The sequence below is a fragment of the Oryctolagus cuniculus genome, chromosome 13, assembly GCF_964237555.1.
Source record: "Oryctolagus cuniculus chromosome 13, mOryCun1.1, whole genome shotgun sequence".
Taxonomy (NCBI): domain Eukaryota; kingdom Metazoa; phylum Chordata; class Mammalia; order Lagomorpha; family Leporidae; genus Oryctolagus; species Oryctolagus cuniculus.
This window is the reverse complement of record NC_091444.1, coordinates 77,260,939-77,287,621: the sequence shown is the minus strand read 5'-3', so window position 1 is coordinate 77,287,621 and position 26,683 is coordinate 77,260,939. Positions and strand designations below refer to the sequence as shown.

Below are 26,683 nucleotides of genomic sequence, written 5' to 3'. Positions count from 1 at the left end.
GCTTGGGTCACCTGGTAAAGACATGAACTCATTTTTACCCTAAAGTCATTTATCTTCTGTGTCAGATCCAGTAAGAATTCCCACTGCACTGTCAAATGTTGCCTCCTTTGTAAGATGTTATGGTTTGAGTGCAAAGTAAAACACCATAGAACACATTGAATATCCCTTTGAAGAGGCTCACAGGAGCTGAAACTGGAAGAGCATAGAAAAGGGAACAAGCTGTGGTCGTTTCTCACGTTTGCAGCAATCCTGGGATCACAGGCAGGTCCCCTGAGCCCTAGGCCAATGCTTCTCCATCACAGAGAATCACAGCCTCCAGGAAGAGAGTGGATTTTTCACCCCCTCTGTCCTTGACTGTCTCTCACTTAGTGGTAGAGCCATGTCTAAACTATCTAGGTGCAGGGGCATGTCTGTGTGAAGTGGTGGTTTTGATTCAGAAGTCAGAGGTCCCGGGCTCTCTATCTGGGGTTCTTTGTATAACAATCACTGTGATTGCTCAGCCCTGCTGGCTGCATGGTATTTGTTACCCCCAATGATGGTATCTACGATTACCCTGGAAGATGGAGGTTGTCATCCCCATTTCCCATCCCAGGAGACTGACGCTCAGAGTGATTGAGTTGCCCACAGCATACGGCTCAGGATGATGGGACAGGAGCCACAGGAAAGTCTTCGATTGTTCACTGTTCTCATTTCTGCCTTGTAAAAACTGTCACTGCTACTTTTAAGAAATTCTTTTAAATAGCAAATACAAAAGGTACCCGGAAGAAGTTGGGACAAAGAAGACAAAGTGTGAATCTAAGGATCTTGCAATAAAAAGTTAGAAACAAATACACAGTTCTGTTTCTCTTCCTGTCCCTTTCTCTCGATGACCCTCCTGTTCCTATTGTCAGAGTCACTGAAGCTAGAACCTCCAGCATCCTCATCAATTCCACTTCCCCTTTGGCCTCATGTCCCAGGAGTCATTGCTTCCCTATTGGCAACACTTGTAAGTCCAGCTCCCTTCAACTCTAATGACTTTCTTTTTTTTTTTTTTTTAAGATTTATTTATTTATTTGAGAGGCAGAGTTACAGAGAGAGAAAGAGACAGGAAGAGGTGTTCCATCAGCTGGTTCACTCCCCAGTTGGCTGCAATAGCTGGAGCTGGATCTGGGCTGCTCTGAAGCCAGGAGGCAGGATCTTTCTCCAGGTCTCCCACATGGCTGCAGGGTTCCAAGCACTTGGGCCATTTTCTATTGCTTTCCCAGGCCATAGCAGAGAGCTGCATCAGAAGTGGAGCAGCCGGGACTAGAACCAGCACCTATATGGGATGCTGGCACTACAGGCAGAGGCTTAACCTACTACACCACAGTGCCAGCCCCTCCACTGAATTGCAAGGCATGACTACAGGCATTCTGTCTGCTCACCTGCATCTACTTGTCTCCTCACACCCTCCAGCATGCCTTTAAAACACCAACAAATCAACTACGTTAAAACGCAGAATTGGCTGCACCGGTGGCCTACTAACAGCCTACAGGTGAAGTCCAGTGGGCCATCCAACCTTGTGACTTATCTTTGATTACAACAAGAAGCAAACGCCTTGCTCTGCTCTCTCTTGATCCAGGAGGTGGGTTTGTCTACAACATGGATTAAGTTTCTAGTTGGGAAGTATTGACTGCATTTTGTTGCTTTATTTTGGGCATTCAGTTGCCAATCAAATAGCAGATGGCAGGTTCCCTGGAGCCATTAGCCAGCCATGAAGGCCATAGGAGCTTCTCAGACATGCCAAGTCATTGCCTTTTGGAAGGGGAGGCAGGAGAAGCCATCTGGTGCAGGGAATGTGTGAAACAGTGTGCTGTGTTCAGGGGACCACCAGTAAAGTAGTTTTGCTGGAATGGGAGTTATAAGAGCATGAATGACAGAAATGTATCAGTTGAAATAATGGAGGGGCTGACATTGTGATGTAATGGGTTAAGAAGCCATCTGCAAAGATGCCTGCAACGCTGGCATCCCATATTGGCGTCCCAAGTGCTGCACTTCTAATCCAGCTCCCTGCTAATGCATTTGGGAAAGCAGCAGACGATGGTCCAAGTGCTTGGGCCCCTGTACCAACGTGGGAGACCTGGATGCTAATGGACCTCAAATCCACTAAAATATAAGTTACCTGGTCACTACTAACCAGATGATATTGGTTGAGTTTGAATACTTCACGTCATCTTTAGTTGCTGTTGGCTGCCTACATCATCTACTATTGGTTGAAACTATTGCAGACATGTATAAAGTTTTCTCTGTTTTGCCAGTACTACATTATACCAAATTACTAATATCTGAGCTGTTCACTTTGTCTTTTGTCTCTGTTTGCTTAAATCTACCTCTTGTCCCCCCCACCCCCACCACCAAAGACCTAGTGGTATCTGGATTTTTTTCATTCCAATAAACTTTAAAAAGGACCTACATTATTGATGATTCTATAAAACTGGCTGCAGAGATAAGTTGTATGACTATTGGAAAAGTGAAGACAGAATAACAATTTTGTCTGAACAATTTAATTGTATACTTAGAAAACCCAGGATGGTTAAGGTACTAGAACTGCTCAGATTTCGGTAAGGTGGAAAGATACAAAATCAGTTTAAAAATTCAGTATTTTCCAGAAATCAGCAACAGCCAATCAGAAAATGATACTTTTCAAAAACCAGCTGTTAATTCTTTGTGGCCAGAAATGTTCTAAGCTCTGAACACAAGAGCTTAAAACTGGAAAACACATTTATTAGTGCAGACTTTTTAAAGTTAAGAATACTTTTGACAGAATGAGGGTTGCGGGTGGGAGGGAAGTTATGGGGGGGGAAAAGCCACTGTAATCCAAAAGCTATACTTGGGAAATTTATATTATGTATTATATTATATATTAGAATGTATTCCTTGGCCGGCGCCGTGGCTCAATAGGCTAATCCTCCACCTGCGGTGCTGGCACACCAGGTTCTAGTCCCGGTCGGGGTGCTGGATTCTGTCCCGGTTGCCCCTCTTCCAGTCCAGCTCTCTGCTGTAGCCCGGGAGTGCAGTGAAGGATGGCCCAAGTGCTTGGGCCCTGCACCCGCATGGGAGACCAGGAGGAAGCACCTGGATCCTGTCTTTGGATCAGCACAGTGCAGCCGCAGCGGCCATTGGAGGGTGAACCAACGGTAAAGGAAGACCTTTCTCTCTGTCTCTCTCTCTCACTGTCCACTCTGCTTTTCAAAGAAAAAAAAAAAAAGAAAGAAAGAAAGAAAAAAAGAAAAAAGAATGTATTCCATGACAAATGGTTTAACCTTTGAAAATCTCTTGATGTAATTCACTATTTAAAAGGAGAAAATCTTTTTTTTTTTTTTTTGGACAGGCAGAGTGGACAGTGAGAGAGAGAGACAGCGAGAAAAGTCTTCCTTTTGCTGTTGGTTCACCCTCCAATGACTGCCGCAGCTGGTGCGCTGCGGCCGGCGCACCATGCTGATCCGATGGCAGGAACCAGGTGCTTTTCCTGGTCTCCCATGCGGGTGCAGGGCCCAAGGACTTGGGCCATCCTCCACTGCACTCCCTGGCCACAGCAGAGAGCTGGCCTGGAAGAGGGGCAACCGGGACAGAATCCGGCGCCCCGACCGGGACTAGAACCTGGTGTGCCGGCGCCGCAAGGCGGAGGATTAGCCTAGTGAGCCGCGACGCCAGCCAGGAGAAAACCTTATTCCATATTATATTGAATCTCCTAGCTAATGCGATGAAACAAGCACAAGAAATAAGAACAAGAAGTAGAAAGAAATAAAATTGTAAGTAATAATAGTGTTTACTGACAACATCCAGGAATCTACAATTATGCAAAGGATTAGTTTCCAGAATACATAAAGAACTCTTATAAATTGATATACAAAAAGCAAAAATTCTTATTTCAAAAGGGACAAAGGATATGAACAAACAGGCCACAGAGACCTGTAAACATGAAAGCACACTCAACAGCTTCAGTAACCATTAACATGTACAATAATAAGGAGACTCTATTTGATTCTGTCATTCTGGCAAAAATATCAAGGCTTCTCAATACTAAATGATGATGATAAGTACATGAAGAAATCAAGAATCTCATAAATTGTTGGTCATGCATAATAATTAGCATGACTGCTTCAAAGAGACATTTTAAGATATTGTAGTAAAATTGAAGTTACCCATGCTCTGCAATAAGCAATCTCACTTCCAGGGGAAATTCCTGGGGAACTTCTTGTATACACGTTCACGGCTATTTGTTAGAGCATTGCTTGTAATAGACAAAAATTAGAAGCAGTTGAATTGTCCATCAGAAGGGGATTATATGAATAACTCTGGGACGCAGGGGTTAAGGTGGAACTTTGGATGTTTGCATTGTAATATCCGAGTTCCTGGATTCAAGTTCCAACTTCCCACGAATTCACATCCTGGGAAGCTGCAGGTAACCACCCAAGTAGTTGGATCCCTGCCAAACATGGGAAACTTGGATTGAGTTCCTGGAATCTGGCCCAGGTCCAGTTGTTGTGGGCATCTGAGGAGTGAACCAGCTGGATGGGAGACCTCTGTATATCTGTCTATCTCTGTCTCTGCGCCTTTCGAATAAATAACATTTTTAAAAGGAAAAATCTCTGGTGTAATCATACAATGGAATAAAATACAGGAGTTAAAAAGAATAAACCAACACCTTCAAGAACAAACCTCAAAAACAGTGTTGAGTTGAAAAAAAAAGCAAGTTGCAAAAGGAAATATATTATTTTTGTATATGTAAAATAAGAAATACAATAGTAATGTATATTGTTTATAAAGTACTATATATTGCTCAAGTTCAAGAGAGCAATTTCTTTTTTTTTAAAGATTTGTTTTATTTATTTGAAAGAGTTACAGAGAGAGAGGGAGGGAGAGACAGACAGAGAGAGATCTTCCATCTGCTGGTTTACTCTGCAAATGGCCACAGCAGCCAGGGCTGGGCCAGGCTGAAGCCAGGAGCCAGGGTGCAGGGGCCCAAGCACTTGGGCCATGTTCTGCTGCTTTCCCAGGTACATCAACAGGAGCTGGATTGAAAGTGGAGCAGCCAGGACTTGAACTGGCACCCATATGGGATGCTGGCATTGCAGGTGGTGGCTTAACCCATTATGCCACATGCTGGCACTGAGAGCAATTTCTTGAAGGGAAGAATGGGATTGGATTGGATTGGATATAGACAGAGCTGCACTGTATCTGTTATATGTATTAAAAATAAACAAAAGGACAAGACACAACCAAGGTAAACTGTAAACTTTTGTTGAATTCTGATGGTGGGCGTGTAATGGCTATATTCATCCTTATGCTTTATGTATTATTTGACATTTTAATAATTTTAAAGTATTTAGAAAACCAGTGTTTTTTTTTTCCTGCCAAACTGCCTATTCCTGGGATAACTAATTCTTTTCTAAAGTGTCTTCCAAAGGAGGTGACGAGCTCAGGGCCTTTTCCTTTGGTTTGTGGCTGTGGGCATTTATCAGAAGAGAAAAAGCTATGTCCCTACTCAGTGACACACCCAGAGCAGAGAGGTCGGAGTCCCAGGTTTATTTCTCAGGTTGACTGTCCTTATCACCTCTCTCAGTCCTCAGAAGCTGAAATCAACAAAATGACTAAGGCTTTAGCACCTGCCTAGAGGAGTTGGAAAGAGGACTCTTGAGATGGAATGATTCCACCAATCTACTATTTTCTGTGTGTGCATGGACCAGAACAAAAATGAGCTCGTGCAGAGTGCAAGTGGTGGTATGGGGACTTCACATTGCACCACCTTCCATCACTGTCTTTGGCGAGATCAGCGTCAAGGAGGAGGGCAGAAGCCTTGTTTGGCTTCTTAGCTCCCTCTGAATGGGCTGTGGTGGCACTGAATGAACACTTGGGCCTTTTAGCATTGACATGGACACTACCCACGAATTTACCCAAACAAACATCCACCTTTGTTCTTTCATGCTGCAAGCATAAATGTGACAGAAGCAAAGTGCTGTCCTGGGGCTTGAAGAGGGAAGGTATCGTATAGCATCAGAGACAGACGCCTAATTCCCAGGGAGGAGGAGAGGGACGGACACGAGCTCTGAGGAGATCTCCAGGCGCCTGGGCATGGTTCTCCAGCAATTAGATCAGCCAGCTGGGGCCTATTTGCATTTTCTGGCTGGCAGGTTCTGAGGCTTTGCTGTCCCAGGCTGGCTTAAACAGTCCAGAGTTTACACAAGCCAAGGATAAGTGATTCACGGGTGAGACCCTTCTGGAGAAAAGCTTGTGCCTTAATATGTGTCACCGGAAAAAAAATCAATCCATCAAAATCAGAGTGGGGGCTTAATCTAGTTAATTTCTATTTACTTTAAAAAAGAAAAAATGGTAGAGAACCAAAAATACTCCTCCAACAAACTTTCTTTCAGTCTGAACTGCCATGTGGGGTTCTGCAACACTTCTGCACAGACTGGTTTCCTCTCCTTGGGAGTCTCCTGAGTCGGTAACAAGGTTCCGTACGTGAAAGAGTTAACCACAAGTTTACCGCAGAATGTCCCCCTGATTAAAATTAAAGGGTTATCAAACGAGAAAGAAGAGGAGGTAGAAATAACTCGTGTTCTTTCTCTGAAATCTAAAAAGCAGTTTTCCCTCCACTCTTCGAAACCGATTTCTTGGGACAGTCATATTTTTAGCAGAAATAGGCTAAATTGGTCAGCCCCGCCCACAGAGAGCCTCTGCGATGAGAGCCTTCTGAGAAATGAGACCCAAGAGTGAGGGGATTCGCAACTGGATCTCAGTGGGATTTCCCCTGCGATTTTAAAGAAAGACCAGATAACTAGCTGTGACGCCAGGTAGAGACTGAAGACCAGAAGAAGGGAACATGAAAATCTTGTGGCTGGAGGGTGGCTTCTTCGGACTGTGGCCCAGCGAGGTAGGCATCAGGCCAAGGGCAGTCCTGTTGACTCAAACCGTCACCGTGTCAGGAACGCCAGGTCCCTGTGTCCGGGCCCTGCATGTCCCTCAGACATTCCCAGCCGTTCTCTCGCCCTTTCTCACTGCTTCACTTATCTCCCAGAGTTGCCTCCTGCACCCCTTTTCCTTCCTACTCGCCAGATTCACAATTTTAGGCAAGACCGCTCGTAGATAACTATGCATTCTAGAAACGGACCAAACCCTTTCATGGTGAATGGCCATCTAGACACGGAAATGTTTGCCACAAACCCTGGGGAGGAAGAAACATTGATGTGGCTTCCAGGGTTCTGGGGGCTCGGGGTACTACCTCGACCTGCTTGTCTGCTTTGATTTTGCTTCAGATGGGTTTGCACAGACAGACAGACATCCAGCAGCATGCAAGTAATCCTTAAATCTGTGTCGACAGGTGCTACCTCGTTTGGAGAGGAAGGACGATGACGTGTCTGGTGGGTGGCATTTCTGGGATGGGTGACACAGAATTGGGTTATGTTAAGACTGTAGGTTAAGTAGCAACAAAAGCCCCTTCCTGTGCTCGGAAACACCCATGTGACCTAAAGGCTTTTGCTGAGTGCAGTTCATGTGGTCAGCCTGTGTGGGCTGCTCTAACGTCTCATCTGTTAACCAGGCCCCTCTCCCGCGGCCAGTGCTGAAAAGAAACACAGACTTAAAGTTTCCCCAGAGATACCCTTAAGGTATTGGCTCTAAACTACTCCAGCCTTCTGTAAATACTTAAGTAACATACAAAATCCTGATCTCTGATGGTTTCGGAGGGTAAGTTCTGTTCTTTTCAATAGGTACCTCAAAGTCCATAGATGTGGGGCTGGTGTTGTGGCGTCAAGGTGCAGTGGGTTAAGCAACTGCTTTTTATTGTTGTTGTTGTTGTTGTTTTTGACAGGCAAAATTAGTGAGAAAGAGAAAGAGACAGAGAGAAAGGTCTTCCTTTTTCCATTGCTTCACCCCCCAAGTGGCCGCTACTGCTGGTGTGTTGCAGCCGGAGCGCTGTGCCGATCCGAAGCCAGGAGCCAGGTGCTTCCTCCTGGTCTCCCATGTGGGTGCAGGGCCCAAGCACCTGGGCCATCCTCCACTGCCTTCCCGGGCCACAGCGGAGAGCTGGCCTGGAAGAGGAGCAACCGGAACAGAATCCGGTGCCCCAACCGAGACTAGAACCTGGGGTGCCAGCGCTGTAGGCGGAGGATTAGCCTAGTAAGCCATGGCGCCAGCCTATGCCACTGCTTGTAACACACGTCATCCCATACAGGAGTGCCAGTTCATGTCCTGACTGCTCCACTTTCAATCCAGCTCCCTGCTAACGCCCCTAGGAAGGCAGCAGGTGATGGCCAAGTGCTTTGGCCCCTAACACTCTTGCAGGAGACCCGGATGGAGTTCCTGGCTCCTGGCTTTGGCCTGGCCCAGTTCCAGCTATTGTGACCATTTGGGGAGTGATCCAGCAGATGGAAGACCTTTCTCTCTGTCTCTCCCTCTCTCTCTCTCTGACACTCTGCCTCTCAAACGAATAAATGAATAACTCTTTAAAAAAAAAAGTTGGTAGGTGTGACCTCAGGCTGCTCCTGCAGTGGCCGTTAATGTTACCTTATAGAATTTAAATCCCAGGTGGCTGAGGGAACCTAAGATGCAGCCTGCAGCCTTGCTAGGAGGTTCAGTGTCCTCTTCAGCATGGTGTTGTCTTTTACTCAGCCATTGAGTGGGTATGGATGAAACTACAGAATGTGAGGGCTGAAAGAGGCATAAAGACCCTCCGTATCTACCTGTCCACTTGCAGAGAGACAGCACAGCTGTGTCCAAGGTCTCTCAAGTTTCTGGGTGCACTGTGTATGTTTCTGTGTGCTGGGAACCCTGCAAAGTGCATGGATGCCCGCACCAGGACCCTCAGTGACCTGCAGGAAGAAACATCTGGCACACAAGTTCAGGGCCGGCTGACAACATCTTCTCCCGACTTCACCATGCCCAGTGGGATTAGCCGCCAGCACACAGGACAAATGCAAAGGAAACAAAAGGCTGGCAAAGGCTGGTGTGTCACACACAGGGTGGCAGAAGCCTGAACACCCAAGAAAAGCCCTTGGGTCAACCCTGTTCCCAAGTTGTGCCTGACAATAGCATGCATTCCTGTTCCTCTGGGCCACTGATGCCGCCAATCAAGTTTGCTGAGACTCAGCACTGGCATTAACTCTCGCCTTCACAGTCACCTGACAAACAAGGTCATTATGAATATTAACGATAGCTGGTGACTACAGTTGTATAAAGCATGCCACCGTTTGAAGATAATTAAAGACATACCATAAGCATATGCAATAAGGAAAATACATAAATTGCCATAATCAATATAATTATTGATATATAATTATGGTATGTCTACACCATGGATTACTACACAGTGGTAAAAAAAATTAAATCCTCTCCTTTGCAACAAAATGGATGGAACTGGAAACCATTATACTCAGTGAAATAAGCCAGTCCCAAAAAGACAACTACCATATGTTCTCCCTGATCTGTGGTAACAGTGAGTACCCAAAAGGTAATGTATAGGAGTGAACTTGACATTTGAGATTTGGTGATTGTTTACAGCTCTTGTCTCTTCTGTTGAGGAACAGTGTATTTTTCTTCATACTATTTGTTGAACTCTTTACTTAGTGTAGGGTTAATTTTATGAGTATAAAGTTAACTGAAAATAGATCTTCATAAAAATCAAGAATGAAAACAGGAGAGGGAAGAGGAAGAAGGGTGGGAGTGTGGGCGGAAGGCAGGCTAGAGTGGTATCACTATGTTCCGGAACCTGTATGTAGGAAATACATGAAATTCGTATATCTTAAATAAAATTTTAAAAAGGAAGATAATTTAAAAAAGAAGATAATTAAATACATAATATAAACGTACATAATAAGAAAAATGTAAGGTCTGGCATTGTAGCGTAGTGGGTAAAGCCACTGCCTGTGATGCCAGCAATCCATATGGGCACCAGTTCAAGTCTCAGCTGCTCCACTTCCAATCCAGCTCCCTGCTAATGCATCTGGAAAAGCAGCAGAAGATGGCCCAAGTGCTTGGGCCCCTGTACCCACAGGGGAGACTCAGAGGAAGCTCTTGGCTCCTGGCTTTGGCCTGGCCCGGTTGCAGCCATTGCAGCCATTTAGGTAGTAAACAGCAGATGGAAGATCGTCTCTCTCTCTCTCCCTTTCAAGTAAATAAATAAATCTTTTAAAAAAGGAAAATATACCACATGCCATGATCAATGTCATTATTATTTGAAGAAATGCGTTCTATATTATAATAAAATAATTAAAGGTACAAAATTAACATATAGAATAGTATACATATAATTATTATTTCATCCTATACTATGTATCATAAATATAAATATAATTAATGAAAATATACTACATATTAGAGAATATTAATTATTAGAATAGACTTTGAAAGCTGGAATAATTAGAAAATGGGGCTTGACTGGGTGCACAGAAGGAGTGAAAGGGAAGAAACAGGATTCTGCCTGAGCTTCCTGGGGATTGGATGGATGGTAGTTTTTCAATTAGTTGAAATCAGAATGAGAAAGACAGGCATCAGTTCTGAATGTGGTATTTTTTTTCAGCCTGTGAGTATCCACATGGAGACACTGGGGGGACTTTGGCCCTGTGGATGAGAAGTCCAGGGAGCCACTTTTATTGAGCGACTATTATATATACTCTAGGCAGACTCTCTTGTGTAGCTTTACAGCAACCAGTGGGGCACTGCATCACTCCCACTGCCCACTTTATACTAACAGAAACTGTGGCCCACAGAGGTTAAAACTGGCCAACCAGCAGCTCCCACCTAGACCACTCAACATTGTTTTGAGTTCTTATTTTTTTAAAAATGTACTTGAAAGACAGAGTTACAGAGGGAGGCAGAAGCAGAAAGGGAGAGAGGTCTTCCATCTGCTGGTTCACTCCCCAGATAGCCACAACAGCCAGAGCTGAGCAGATCTGAAGCCAGGAGCCAGAATCTTCCTCCGGGTCTCCCACGTGGTTACTCGGGTCCAAGCACTTGGGCCATCCTCCGCTGCTTTCGCAGGCACATCAGCAGGGAGTTGGATCAAAAGTCGAGCAGCCAGGAGTTGAACCGGTGCCCATATGGGATGCCAACACTCCATGCTGGGGCTATAACCTGCTGAGCCACAGCACCGGCTTCCTCACTTATTCTTAAATGCCATCTCTCTAAAGGAAATGCTCATGTGTTCCTTACCCGAGACCACTCTGTGACACTCAGAGCACAGTCAAAATCCCCGCACATGGAAGGCTGCAGGACATAACTCACACTCATCCCTAAAAAACCTCCACTTCCTACCACACAGAAATGTGCGTTCCAGCCTTGAAGAACCTGTGCACATGATTTTGCTTTTGACCTTGATCATTGTCTTAATCAGGGTTCTCAGAGAAATAGAACCAGTGGGATACTTGCATATTGATATTTAAAAAGGAGGGATTTACAATGGGAATTAGTTCATGCAGTTAGGAGGGCCATTTGCAGGCTAGAGACCCAGAGAAGCTGGTGGCACCAATCAGACTAGGGCTGAAAGCCTGAGAATGGGGTGGGGGCTCTGGTGGAAATCCTGGGTCTGGAGGCTGGAGAATCAGAAACTCCCAAGTCCAAGGGCAGGAGAAGATGGCTGTAATCCGGGGAGACAGAGAAAATACACCCTTCCTCCATGTTGGTGTTCTGTTGAGTCCCTCAATGGATGGGATGACCGCCACCCCACACAGGTGAGGGTGATTTTCTTGACTCCATCTACAGTTCAAAGTTCACTCCTGTGTATTCAATTCAAACGCCCGTCTCTTCTGGAGACACTCTCACAGACCAGCTGGGTGTCCCTTGGTGCAGCCCAGTGCGCAGAATTCGCAATCACTTTCCTGCAGTGCCTAACGACTAGTTCCTACCTCCCTAAGCCCTGCTTGCCCTGCAGGGCCTCCTGTTAGTTGTCGTCTTTCTTTAAGAAGCCTCTGCACCCTCCTTCATCCTTCATCTGCACCCTCAGGTTCTCCTGCCATTTCTTTACACAGTGCTTCCGGCTCCGTAGCCCTCCCATCCCCATGGCCTGGCGACTGCCTGCACCAAGTGACATGCTGAGGTTTTCATAAAGGAAAGTGGGACTTCTCAGGTACTAGCTAGGGTTTGAATTCAAGCCTGTCAGACTCCCAAAGTCATGAGACCTTTCCCCTCTCCCCAAGTGCTTCCTGGTTGGGAGGAATTCCAGCAGGCACATGAGAGGTGACAGATTCCAGGTGTCCTCAGAAACAAGGGACTTGCCCCTAGAAATCAAGCTCTGACGTCACAAATTAGGATGTTTCATATTAAGGAGAGGAGGAGATATGCTGGTTGGGGGGCACTAACTGCCAAGGACACAGAGGGACAGGGCAGCTTGGAAAGAATATGGCATGCCCAGCAGAGGAAATGGGCAGTGGGCAGTGAGTGCAGCTCTTTGGCCAGAGACCTCCCTGAAAGTTGCTTGCAGGAGTGATTGATTTGGGGATGGATCCAAGAGTGACTTAGATCAGGAGACTGAAGACTTGCCCAAGCAGCCCGTGACATAGGTGACACGTTGCTTCCTGTGTACAGAGCGAGAGCAGCCTCAGTTTCCTCATCTGTCAAATGGGAATGGTGATAATGACACTCCCCTCCTGGGGTGGTCGTGAGAGTTCCGTGAGTGAGAGGCAGAGCGTGTAGCCCTGGACCTGTGATCGCAGGGCATGAGGATGATGCCAGCTGGATGCTCTAGGGGGCGACCAGGCATGCGGTTCCACTGCACCTGCCATTGCAAATGGAGCCCGAGAAGCGAACTTGAGAAACTCTGGGAGGGAGAAAGTGAAAGTGATGGTCTGGCAGATGAGAGGCAGCGAAAGCCAGAAGTGAAATAAACGCCTTGACAACTGAGCAGCCAGTGCTGCCTGGGTGTCAGCAGGACGTCTAAAGAAACTGCCCTTGTATTCTAAAAAGACTTTTTTTTTTTATAGGGGAGGATGGTAATTGTTTGTTTTGCTTTCCACTTAAAATAAGGAGTGTTCACTTCACAAAGGTTCTTTCTGTTCTAAATCAGGTTCTCAACAGAGGTGTTACTACCACAAGGGCCGGAAGCAGATACCACACCGGCGCTCAGCTGGGGCACAGGCTCCTCAGTAGCTGGGGACGCCCGCGACAGCCTACCCACAACTGGCCAAGTGTCACGCACACAGCTTGGGGTCAAGTCACCATCCCCAAAACTCCCGGGAAACTCTCAGAGCCCTGCGGCAGGAAGAGGTTGACGTCAACTTAGTCTGTGGGGAGTTCAAACAAAACTTTGAGAAATGAACACTTAATAACGTGATAAACAGCTCTGTCTTGGAAGAGTGGGCCAGTTCCCTAAAATGGTTCATTTCATGAAAATGCACACACACATTTATTTAAAGAAACACCACTATTTTGCTTTTAAAAGCATAATAATGTAAACCGGACTTTTTTTAAAAAAATATTTTATTTTATTTGAGAGTTAGAGTTACAGACAGTGAGATGGAGAGACAGAAAGAAAGGTCTTCCTTCCGTTGGTTCACTCCCCAAATGACCGCAACAGTTGGAGCTGCCCTGATCCGAAACCAGGAACCAGGCACCTCTTCCTGGACTCCCACGTGGGTGCAGGGGCCCAAGGACTTGGGCCACCTTCTACTGCTTTCCCAGGCCACAGCAAAGAGCTGGACTGGAAGTGGAGCAGCCGGGACTAGAACTGGCGCCCATATGAGATGCTGGTGCTGCAGGCGGAGGATTAACTTACTGCACCGTGGCGCCAGCCCCTAAACTGGACTTTTGAGGTTCTGTCATTGGCTTTAGGATCACAGAGTGGGTTGCATGCTGCTGGGCAGTGTAGCAATCGATCAGAGCTGTCTATAAATGATAATTCTAGGTCACTGGGGGGCTGTGGGAGCAATCACAGAGTGTGTAGTTAAAGGAATTTGAATGCTCCCATCTGAAGCGTTCCCATCTCTGTAAAGGAATCTCCAGAGCTAAAACAAAACAGCAATCCCATTTAATTTATTCTAAATTCCAAATCAGTTGGGGCTGGTGCTGTGGCTTAGCCAGTAAAGCTGCAGCCTGCAATGCTGGCATCCCATATGGGCACTAGCTCTAGTCCTGGCTGCTCCACTTCTGATCCAGCTCTCTGCTATGGCCTGGGAAAGCAGTAAAAGATGGCCCAAGTCCTTGGGCCCCTGCACCCACCTAAGAGTCCTGGAAGAAGCTCCTGGAGCGAACCAGCTGATGGGAGACTGATCTCTCTCTCTCTTTCTCTCTATATATAACTCTGACTTTCAAATAAATGAATAAATCTCTAAAAAATCATTGGTGTTTGAGCTTAATAATTTTTCGTATTTAAAAACAATGCCCTCCATGCTCTTCTCTGTTCCGATTGTTAACGCACATAACAGACGGCTACTTAGGAGCTGCAAGGGCTTGCTGGAGGGAACACCTGACTGGCTTCATTGATTTCCTTTAAACCTGAATCTCAGAACCCAGCTGGTACGATGCCGCCATCTGGGGCAACGTAGTTCTCTCCTCCTGGGGCTGGTCGTGGAGGCCCCCGGGCTGGGCTTTATTCATCGCTGCATCTTCAACCCCAGGTCGGGCATCATCCCCCCAGCTGCTCAGTTAGCATTCGCTGAAGGATGAGTGGAAGCAGCAGCCGGCGCAGGACTGGCGTCCTGGCAGAAGCAGGAGCTCGCCCTCAGCGGACTAGCACTTCCTTCTCGTGCCTGCCCCACAGCCCCTGTGTCGCATCTCCCGAGGCAGCGAGGTTTCCACCCTGCAAAGCTTCGCGGAGCAGTAACTCCCACCACCACGCCTCGGAGGCACACACCTATCCTTCCTCTGCTCTTCGTCACCAAGAGCGCACAAGGCAGCCGGCTTCTGAAGGAGGATCTATTTTGGTCCCAAACAGAAAAGAGTGGGTGATTCCGCGAGCAGAAATGGCAATTCCTGAACACGGCGTGGTGACTCATGCCCCAGGGGCTCAGAATTTCCTCTGCTTTGTGGGCTGCTGGGCAGACTTCAGTGAGATGCTTTTCTTTGAAGCATAGTCAGTTGCAAGGAAGGCACCCCAAGCTGCTCTTTGTAGGTGGAAGGAGGACTATGGGTGAGGATCACAGTCTTGGGAGCCGAGACTCCAAGGGCCAGCTGGGCCCCTAAGAGATCCCGTGAGAGGCCAGCCGCTCTGTAGTGAGGAGACTGCAGAGCTGCTACCCAGCATCAGACATTCTGGTTCTGGAGCCACAGGAACTCTTAGTTTATGCCGAGCTGCAAGAACAGCAGGACATGTTTCATGGCATATGTATTTCGATTTCTAAAAAAGTAAAAAGAGACTTTTGTTGACATGGAACACCTGTCTTTGACCAGCAGTTTAGAACAGCAGTACAGAGTGCAGGCTTTAGAATTAGGTTTTCTGGCTCACATCCTAGCTCTGTTCTATTTGTGGTACACAGGGCAATCCACTTGACCTTAGTGAACCTCAGTTTGCCATGTGTATGATGGGGTTATAGATAGGACCTACCTCGTTCTCAGAATTCACTAGATTAATGCCATGCTATAATACGCAAGGGTATTTCAGAAAGTCTGTGGAGAATGGAATTAAAGATACACTTTGATGCAGGATAATTTTGACATCTATGCATAAAAGTCTTTAAAACAATCATGAACATGTGTATCATCAAAAAAAGCATGCATACATTTCAAAATCTTTTCATCAAAATAAACTTATCTTCTAATTTAATTTTTCCACAAAGTTTTGAAGTCCCCTTGGCAAAACTTAACAATGGCAGAATATAGCTCAATATAGAACAATTTAGATCAATCTGTTCTTTCTCTCTCACTGTGGCCCTGAGATATATTTCATTAAGATAAAAGAAGCCATGGCCTCTTTTTAACTTCCTTTTTATTCTTTAAAGACACTTTGGCTGTTTTTTCTCTTGGGAAAAGCGTCTCCATTGCTGCCAGTCCAGTCGTCCACATTTGTTCTTTCCCTGCATCCATCATGGGGCAGGGGGAGCCTTGGAAAAGGGGAGAAGGCAGGCTAGCCTGGAACATCTGACCACACAGTCTACACAGGGCAGGCCGACTTGGTGCCACAGAATGTGAACACTGGTGATCAGTATCTCGCCTCTTCCCCTGCTTCCAGTCATTTTCCTTTCAGCACGATGACCTCCTGGTCAACCCTGGCCCATGCCACCCACACTTCTGCTGCCTGAAATCTTCTGTAGGCAGGATGCCAGGTGCTGGCATAAGCTGCAGGTCAAAAGTCCTATGAATGGGTGTGGTGGGGAAGAGGAGTGTAAAAGTGAGCTGTCAGGACAGGCGGCTTGGGACTCTGGCCTTGTAGAATGCAGGTGGCAGGGGCTGAGTTGGGGAAAAACTTAGATATAGGGGAATAAGACGCAGGACCTCGCTAACTATTCTCCAGGGGACTGGTGGTGCTGATTAGCAACTCATCAAGGCAAAGAAGTCACCAGAGACCAGGGACATCTAGAGGTGAAGAACACTCAGATCCTTTTTGAGTGCAAGTACTCATTCATGTCAGAAAATCACTAGCCACTTTTGAGACCCTTTTTGCTCAACACACACACCAGGAAGATGCATAGACTCACATATAGGAATGCAATCTGACTCATTTATGTAGTTGTCCTGGCAAACTCCTCAGTCTCCAGTTTGCTATCATCCCTGGAAATCCTACCGCATGAATGGATAGATGCAGGAATATCAAGTGCACACTTCTAGTGCAATCATTACAAAATGCCACCCTGCCAACCCCGCCCAGATACTCAGAAGCACCATGCCGAGCCAATCCGTCCCAAGGCCACCATCGCTACAAAGCTTCCCCTAACTCTCCAGGCCGCATGCTGCTTCCTTATGCCAGTTCCTTGGGGGCATTCACTAGCTTTGCTGAATATCTTTTGAAATGTTCGATCAATATTTATCTTAATCATCTTGGTTTTCCTTTTTTTAAAAAAATTTCATTTATTTATTTATTTGAGAGAGCGAATTAAAGACAGAGAGAAGGAGAGACAGAGAGGTAGGTCTTCCAGCCTCTGGTTCACTCCCCGAGTGGCTACAACAGCCGAGCCTGGGCCGATCTGAAGCCAGGAGCTTCTTCCAGGTCTTCCATGTGGGTGCAGGGGCCCAAGCACTTGGGCCATCTTCCACATGTGTATCATCAAAAAAAAAATGTGTACATTTCAAAATCTTTTCGTCAAAATAAACTTATCTTCTAATTTCATTTTTTCCACGGAGTTTTGAAATCCCTTTGGCAAATCTTAACAGCGGCAGAATATAGTTCAATATAGAACAATTTAGATCAATCTGTTCTTTCTCTCTCACTGTGGCCCTGAGATCCATCTATTTCATTAAGATAAAGGAAGCCACGGCCTCTTTTTAACTTTCTTTTTATTTTTTAAAGACACTTTGGCTGTTTCTTCTCTTGGGCAAAGCGACTCCATTGCTGCCAGTCCAGTCGTCCACATTTGTTCTTTCCCTGCATCCCTTCATCCTGGAAAGTGTTCAGATAGAGGCTAGATCGGAATTCCTAGGCCTCACCAGAGAGCTGGATCGGAAGAAAAGCAGCTGGCACATGAAATGGCACCCCCATGGGATTCCGGCACCACAAGCGGAGGCTTAACCTACTACACCACAGCACCAGTCCCGCTTTTCCCTTTTTAATTTCGAGTTCTGTGAGGATAGAAGTAACATATATTGGGGCCAGTATTGAAGTACAGTAGGTTAAGCTGCTGTCTGCAATGCCAGCATCCAATATCAGAGCACCAGTTCTAGTCCTGAAGGCTCCACTTCCAACCCAGCTCTCTGTTAATGCCCCTGGGAAGGCAGCAGAAGATGGCCCCAGTGTGTGGGAGACCAGGATGAACTTCCTGGCTCCTGACCTCGGCCTGGCCCAGGCCCAGCCCTTGTGGCCATTTGGGGCGTAAACCAGCAGATATAAGATCTCTCTCTCTCTCTCTCTTTCTCTCTCTCCTCTCTCCCCTCTCCCCCCTTCTCTCTCTTCTCTTTCTCCCTCTCTCTCCCTCCCCTACTCTTTCCCTCTCTCTGAAACTCTGTCTTTCAAATATATAAATCTTTATAAAAAACAAAAGAAGTAACATATGTTTCTTCTCTCATATGATAGTCTAGCTATTCAGAATGCAATCTGTGCACCAACAACACAGACCCCGTGTTTGAACCAGAATCCCAGATCTCTTGAATCTGAATGTGCTTTATAACAAGACCCACAAGTGATTTGTACATAATTCAAGTTGGAGAAGTGCTTCTCCAGCGAAACTATTCATAGTGCATAGAAATGAAATGATGGAATCAGACAACAATGGGAATCTATTCTATCTCTAGTGTGATAGACTTCAGTCCTAACTGCATCTTTTTTTTTTTTTTTTGGACAGGCAGAGTGGACAGTGAGAGAGAGAGACAGAGGACAGAGAGAAAGGTCTTCCTTTGCTGTTGGTTCACCCTCCAATGGCAGCCACGGCCGGCACACTGCGCTGTGGCCGGCGTACCAAGCTGATCCGATGGCAGGAGCCAGGTACTTATCCTGGTCTCCCATGGGGTGCAGGGCCCAAGCACTTGGGCCATCCTCCACTGCACTCCGGGCCACAGCAGAGAGCTGGCCTGGAAGAGGGGCAACCGGGACAGAATCCGGCGCCCCGACCGGGACTAGAACCCTGTGTGCTGGCGCCGCAAGGTGGAGGATTAGCCTAGTGAGCCGTGGTGCCAGCCCTAACTGCATCTTAAATCATTTGAGGAACTTAGACAAAATATTGTTGTTATGGCCTGTTCTATTCCCCCAGAGAGGCTAGCTAATTCTTTTTCTTTTTTTTCCAGCAGAGTTAGACAGTAAGAGAGAGAGAGATGGAGAGAAAGGTCTTCCTTCCTTTGGTTCACCCCCCAAATGGCCGCTACAGCCGGTGCACTGAGCCGATCCGAAGCCAGGAACCAGATGCTTCCTCCTGGTCTCCCATGTGTGTGCAGGGCCCAAGCACTTGGGCCATCCTCCACTGCCTTCCTGGGTCACAGCAGAGAGCAGGACTGGAAGAGGAGCAACCAGGACAGAGTCCGACACCCCAACCAGGACTAGAACCCAGGGTGCCAGCGCCGCAGGTGGAGGATTAGCCAAGTGAGCCATGGCGCTGGTTCACTAGCTAATTCTTCATTAGTCTTGACATCATCATTTAATGCATTAATCTTTGGATGTACCATCTATGTGCAACTGGTGTTGGGAACCATTGTACTAAGACTTTTCCCAGTGTAACTTGTACTCTCTTGATGGAGGCTAATCCCAAGGAAACCTTAAAATCAATCAGCTGGCCAGACACTATCTGAGTAACCTAAGAGTGGAAAATACCCAAAAATCCAAGAGATTATTATATTATTGTTTTCCCCTAAATGAGTGACTTACTTGAAACCATGTTGGGGGACTCATTGATGATGTTGACTCATTGGCAACTACTGTTGGCTTCTCCTTGGCAGTTTGCAAGACAGAAATTGCCTAGCGGATGTTACATCTCTGTTGTTAAATGATGAGTAGTTTGAGAACAAGGATTGTAACATTTTTCATCCCTCTGATACCAGTGCATGAGTGGATAGTTGAAGGTATATCACTGAGCATCACCGTGAAGATGTGCAGGGAATACTGGACTGAAATTTAAGGGTCCTGGATTCTGATCCAGCCTCTGTCTGAACGCTTTCCGGGATGAAGGGATAACAGTTTTTTGGAAGTAATTGTTTGAATTTAGATTGTCTTTTGTTTCCTCACAAGGAATGACCTGAATTAAAGAGAAGAGAAACAGGTCCCTGTGTATGTAAAACCTCTCCTGTGAGGAACAAGGACACTGTCAGAAAGCAAAAACTCCCTCTACAAGCAAACAGCAGAAGGCCTCACCACCGGTTAGTGGTGTTTTTGCCCTGACACCTACAACCACAGAAATTGCAGAAGCAGTGAGTGGGCCACCCTCAAGTGCAGGGCAGTACCTGTTCAGAGCTGGAAATAACCTACAATGACATGTCAGCCTTTTGTCTGATGACAGAATTCTCTCAAACCTGACCCTGATGGGTCTGTCTTCAGTTGGGAAAGTTTTCCAACCCAAAGTACCCCAGTTTGAAGTACCTATGAAGCAGAATTTATTTTATTTCCTTTTCAGATTTCTTGACATAGAGTGATAGAAATGGGCGTTCCAAGACCTCATTTTATGGTCAGAAATTTCAATCTCTTCATTTTGTGGACAGAAGTTTGTCAGACACTGTGTCCTTTTCCATGGTTCCTCTTTGGTTCTCCAACAGTGTCACTAGGAGATACCTTTGTCCACTTTTGGGTTCCTGAAAAGTTCATTTTCTTCCTAATTATATTTCCCACTGACTGCAGGTGACATGTCCCACTTTCTGTGGGAATTATTTATAAAGTTTCTACTGCACATTGAACAATGAAGGGAGCAGGAAATTAACTCGAATGGCCACTATATTGAAAGATCACCTGCCTTACTGATGTCTATTGCTATGTTACAAGGATTATGGCAACAGGAAATTGCACAGAATTATCCAGAATACCAGAGGCTTTAAGAACAACAACAACAACAAAAAAGTCTGAGAATACTTCTGAGGTGGACGGGGTGGTGGACAGCTGTAGAGCACATTAGCCATTCTTCACCACTGTCAATTCTTTCTGGACAGAATGATAAAGTCAATTCTTTTATCAACTCTAAAATCTGAACTGGAGTATATGCACGGGTGATACATCAGACTAGTAAAAGCACACCATTTTATAGAGAACAGCTGCTGCTTTATACAATATGCCCTTTGCTTACCAAAGCCCTATCTTCCAAAGTCTATCTTAAAGATGCGCAAGGTAAGACTGGTGATACTTCCTAAAGCAAGGCTTTATGTGAAGGCTTTATGTAAAGGCTTAAATGTGAAGAGTTAAACATTTTGTGTTTGAATGATGAAGGTCAAGATGGGAAATTCCAGTGTGAGCAGGAGTCTTTACAAGAAGGGATAATTAGGCAAACATATCTCTTTCTGCACTTTTTTTTAATGTCTAGGAGATGAAGCTTTGATCACAGAATTCCTAGAATGAAAGAAAGATGGCCAGGGGACATGTTGGTGATCAGAATTTCCACAGTTCTATGAAAGGTGCCTTTAATAACACACTGTGTTGGCAACATCTGGAGAATTCTCTTTTTAACCACATCCCAGGACCCAGTAATATAGAGACTAAAAACACCCAGATTGACTAATACCTCCCCCATACTCCATCACGATTTTAAATGGTGGCTTTGGAAATTTTCAGAATGAAAATCTCCCTTATGAATCAGCTAGAAATTGCATCTGTTGACAGTCTGCTTGACTTCATTAGAGAGCTCTCACACCTGAGAAATTAAAAGATAAATAGCTTTTAAGACCAGATTCCTCTTGGAGGAAAAAGCCTGAGTGAGGTTATTTTTGCCCTAAGCCCCTCTGTTCATTCCAGAAACTCAATCCATTTCATTTGCTTCAGCCTTTGAGTTCTCATTTACCTCTGGATCAAACAATTTCAGAGTCTCATGACCGGTCTCCCTGTACCTGATCACTCTCTAATCTATGCTAGAGTCATCTTCAAAAAGCTCTGACCCTGCAAACTGTTGAAATCTTTACTTAATATATGCTAAACTGATCTTCTGTATATAAAGAGAATTGAAAATGAATCTTGATGTGAATGGAAGGGGGGAGGAAGAGGGAAAGGGGAGGGTTGTGGGTGGGAAGGAAGTTAAGTTATGGGGTGGGGGAAGCCATTGTAATCCATAAGCTGTACTTTGGAAATTTATATTCATTAAATAAAAGTTAAAAAAAAAAAAAAAGCTCTGACCCTGTTTTCAGTGAAAGGAAAGAGAACAACCTAGGGAAGGCGGTTTGAGACCTGGCACTGCCTCAGCCTCTGAGGTTTTGTGTTTAGGGTACTTCTTTATCTAGGGGCTCATGACATCCACATGCAAAGTGGTTATGAAAATTAAAGTAAGGATTAGGGGTGGCACTGTGGTGCAGTGGGTTAAGCCACAACTTGTGATGGAGGCATTCCATATGAGAGTCCAGTTCAAGTCTCAGCTGCTTTGCTGATCCAGCTCTTTGTTAATGTGCCTGGGAAGGCAGCAGAGGATGGCCCAAGTGCTTGTGCCCCTACCACCCACGTGAGAGACCTGGATGAAGTTCTTGGCTCCTGGCTTCAGCCTGGCCAACACTGGCTGTTGGGGCCATTAACAGAGTGAACCATGAGATGGAAAATCTCCCTCTCTCTTTTTCTCGCCTTCTCTGTCACTCTCCCTTTCAAATAAATAACTAAGTATTAAAAAAATAAATGACTTACATGCCTGGCACATAAAAGGTTTTCCATAAAGAGTAATTTAAAATTTTTTCTATTAATTCTTAATTGGCTATGACGTGAGGTTTAAAAGTCTTGGCCTGCTATCTAAGACCTTGGATCATTCATTCGACCCATTTCTGCTTTTCCAGTCTTACTTCCCGCTTCTCCACACGCTTGTCCAGTGCAGGGAGCTTATACAGCAGACCACGTGCTGTTCCCTGACGCCCTTGTGGACATGCGCCAGCCCCTTCAGGCTCTGTTTGCCTGCCACTTCCATGAAGCCTTCTCTGATAGCCTTCACTCTCCTGTAGAGCTTACCACATAGGCCATCAATCTCCTAAGGGCCAGGACTTTGTATTTTCAGCGGTGTTGCAAAGGGGCTTGAGAGGTGGTGGGGGATGGATTTCTAGAGAACTGAGAGAAAGAGTCTGCACGATACTCCACTGGGCTCGCTGCCAATGAGACTGCTCAGATCCTCAGAGGAGTCACCAGTGGCTGGCAACAGCGCCAAGACTGCCTGAAATGTGCTTCCCGAAGACAGGGCGAGAGTAATTGTGCAGATTTTGCTACTGTGGCTTGGATTGATTCGACAACATGCCTACTGAGGCAGAAATTATTCTGTAAACCTTCCTAAAATCATGTCCACTTTAAATCCAAAGCAGAGAGGTTCCTATGCCTGAGGCAACCCGTAGCACTCCACAAATTGGCCACTTCACCAAACAAGGAAACAAGCTCTTCCTATGCATGATCATGTTGCACTTCTTGACACATTTTAATATAGTCACTTAGCATTAAATTGATTGAAACTCGTGATATGAAATTATAGACTTTCAGAAAAAAGACCTTATACTTTCATATCTGTCTTTCTGGTTTAGCAAGGGAAGATGTTATTAGAGAATTTACACTCAATTAGGAAAGGTGGTTTGAGGTATGAGTTGGTGGTTTTTTGATTTCTGTTTTACAATAGTCTTTGAGAAAACCCAGGATGAATCAAAATTTGCATATATGTGTATATATATTATATATATGTATATGAGCACACATGTAGAATGTACATTTTTGTAGGAGCCTAGGAAAAAGTAATGGTCTGGACATAAGTATGTTTATTGTTTAACATTTCTATTAAGTTACAGTTTTAAGGAGCTTCCTAAGTATAATTTCCAGAAGCAGTCAAAGCACAGTACATGTTCCGGAAGGTAAACTTTTCTGAGCTCTTATATGATCCCAGTGTTCCATATACAAGTTACTTATGCCTCAGGCCAATTGAGATTCCAAATAACTTTTTAGTGTTATCTTACTGCTGGGACTGGGGGGTAGGGACTTGCAGTGGGAAATCAACTTCACTGGAAAATGAAAGAGAACTTCTTAAGGAATCTGTTCATCAGTGGCCTGTTGATTTCCAAACATCATGCCATTCTGTATTTCCCAGAATCAGCTGTCAAGGACCGTGAGTGACAGGAGAGCCTAACCCCATCCCAAGCTCTCTTTACAGACTGGTGACCCCTGAGGCATAAAGGAAGGCCCCAGGGAATCATACACAAGCTGTGGAACCCAAGATTCAACCCCTCTGGGAACTTTCTACTTAGGAGTCCCCTCTGGTTCTAAGTCCGGGGAAGGTGATGTCCACTGGCCTTCCCAAGACTCAGAGGGCACCCATGACCTTACCTGTCCTGAAGCCAGGCACCATGATGAACGTGACTAATCCCCAGAGCAGCAAGCGTGGCTCCATCTCCCTGGCGCTGGGAATCAGCTTGAGGCCGTCTCGTTGCAGAATACTGGGTTGTCCGTCAGCCTCTTTACTGCATTACGCTGGGAGGATATGGGATGAAAAGATCAACCCGCCAGGGCTGTCATCTTTGCCGTTCCAACCAGTCTCCGTGACAGGAGTTGTACCCTGTGAGTATTAGACTGGTGTGTTCAGCCAGGAAACTGTGCCTAGCACTCTGGTCTCCGATCTCAAATATAGGAAGTGTATGTGTGTATGTGTGTGTGTGTGTGTGTGAGAGTGAGTGTGTGTGTGTGTGTGTGTTGATGACAATATGGTTTGTGGTAATTTTTCAAACGAGTTTTTTTTTTTTTTTTCAAGTTCAATTGCTGGGAGGTGTGGGCTGGGTTTGGTGAGAAGGATTAAACTTCAGTTATGAATCCTTTCTTCAGCTTCACCCATAAAAGGAAAGGGAGATTCCCCCTGCCGTTGAAGGAGGGGTGAGCAAGCACTTCTTGGCAGTGGGCTCATTTAGCATTTTGTAAATTGCAGCCCCCCAACCACGCCCAGCAGCTTTGCAGCTCCCTGGGGAATCAGCAGAGCCCTCAGGAGCTGTAAATGCAAGTTGAGCAGGAGTGTGGAGGGACATCCTTGGCAATTCACCAGCATTTCCTAAAGTTGTCAGACTCTAGATCTGTTTCAATAGTCTAGTGGTTTCAGGGTTAGTTTCCAATATTCAGATCGGTAAGAACGAAGCAACAGACTGAGAGGCCGAGTGGTGAGTAACCTAAGATTTGGAATCAGTTGCTTAACCATGGTGTCCTGGGTTCCTGAAGGGGCCTTGTCATTTTGTAAGCAATATTACCCCCAAACTTGGCTCTCTCTCACAGGCATGGGGAACCATTTGGGTATTTAGAACATCATTCGCAGGCCTTACAAAACCATCGACTTAAGAGTTAGCCTGCTATACAGTTACTGAATTTTGAGTTCTATCTGTGGTTGCCTTAGTGTGGCCCAGAACAAATGATTTTGCAGGCCTTATATGACCCACGAGCCAGATGTTCACCACTCCTGTGACTTAAAGAATGATACTAAAAGTGGCCTTTGGTTTTAAACTTTGGACATTTCAAGTTCTGCTTCAGTAGGCGCTCTGCCAGCGGTGTTCTTTCTTGTCAACCTGGTGCTGGTAGAATGCTGCTGCTAATTCTACGAAATCTACAGGTGCATCCTGTTATTGTGGCACTGGGTTGAATTTCTACAGTTTGTAATTTCCATCAGAGTTTACTAGATGAGGCACAGGAGTCCTGTGGAAAGCCAAAATCCACTATGAATCATATAACCCACCCTTGCTCAAATATCTAGGTCCCAAGGGGCCATTCGACTTGTGAATTACCCCACTAGTCAAAATACTGGGAGAGAACAGTTGGTTTGTCTGAATCATAAACTGAGACCTCCATCCCTGACAATTTGCAATAGACTTTGCTACCATTTTGTGACTTATGGTGACCGTCGGATTCCTGTCCCCCTTTCCATTTGAGTGCAGGATGTGTTTGCTGGATATATACCATCAACAACTCTTTCACCTCTTCTATGGTGATTCTAGTTCAAGGATGGGCAACAATAAAGCTTATCTCTAACACTGCTACTGCCTACAGCAAAGATTCTTTGGCTCCAGATGAGCTCTGTGGGCTGTGGTCATTCAGAGGGAGGGGAAAGCATAGTAGCATCACTTTTTGTCTAAACATCTACATAGCATTCCGCTTGGCTTCCTTGATTCAAATGCATCCCCTCACATCATTTTCCTCTGTGACTGATTCGAGAGGAGAGAGAGAAAGAGAATATTTCTCATGTTCTGGCTCACTCTCCAAATGCCCATGAGGGCCGGAGCTGAGCTAAGCAAAAGCCAGGAGCCAAGAATTCACTGCAAGTATGTCACAAGGCCAGCAGGGACCAGATCACTTGAGTCATCACCACTGCTCCCCAGGGTCCACTTTAGCAGGAAACTGAAATCCTGATTTGGAGCCAGGGATCAAACCTGGCACGCTGAGGTCCAACACAGGCATCCTAACCGGCATCTTAACAAACAGGCTGAGCACTTGACCCATCACCTCCAGTTCAATCCTCCTGAATAACACTATTTTTTTCCCTTTTCTAACCCAAACTTAGAGTCTTAGGAATTTCTATAATGTCTTTGAAATTAAGCACAAATTCCTCAACCTAGCATTCAAGATCCTTCGTAATCTGCTGTAGCCTATCTCTTCAACATGAATTCTCCACTATTCTTCATGCTGTCTTTCCTACAAAACTAGCTCAAATATACACACACACACACACACACACAACACACAATACAACAAAAATCACCAACTGTTCATCATTCCCCCAACACAACCTTCTCTTTGTTCTCTATGTTGAGTTCATACGCTCAAGTCTGATTTACTCTAAGATCCAGCTTGGGCCAGCAAAACCTCTTCCAATCCAGTTCCCTGCTAATGCACCTGGGAAAGAAGCAGAGGATGCCCCCAAATACTTGGGCCCCTGCCACTTGCATGGAAGACCTTTATGGGGTTTTGGCTGCTGGCTTTGGCCTGGCCCAGCCCAAGCCATTGTGGCCATTTGGGGAATGAATTCATGAATGGAAGATCTCTTTCTCT

At 45.6% G+C, this 26,683-nt stretch overlaps 1 protein-coding gene across 1 annotated transcript in view; it reads right to left on the bottom strand.

Moving 5' to 3' along the window:
- Positions 1-24,395, bottom strand: part of IL2RA (interleukin 2 receptor subunit alpha) — a 49,535-nt gene extending 25,140 nt beyond the window's left edge. The window contains exon 1 of the mRNA XM_070055786.1: positions 23,990-24,395. Within this exon, the coding sequence (XP_069911887.1) occupies positions 23,990-24,053 (64 nt within the window). The 5' untranslated portion in view covers positions 24,054-24,395. The remainder of the gene's footprint in view (positions 1-23,989) is intronic.
- Between the last annotated feature and the right edge of the window lie 2,288 nt (positions 24,396-26,683).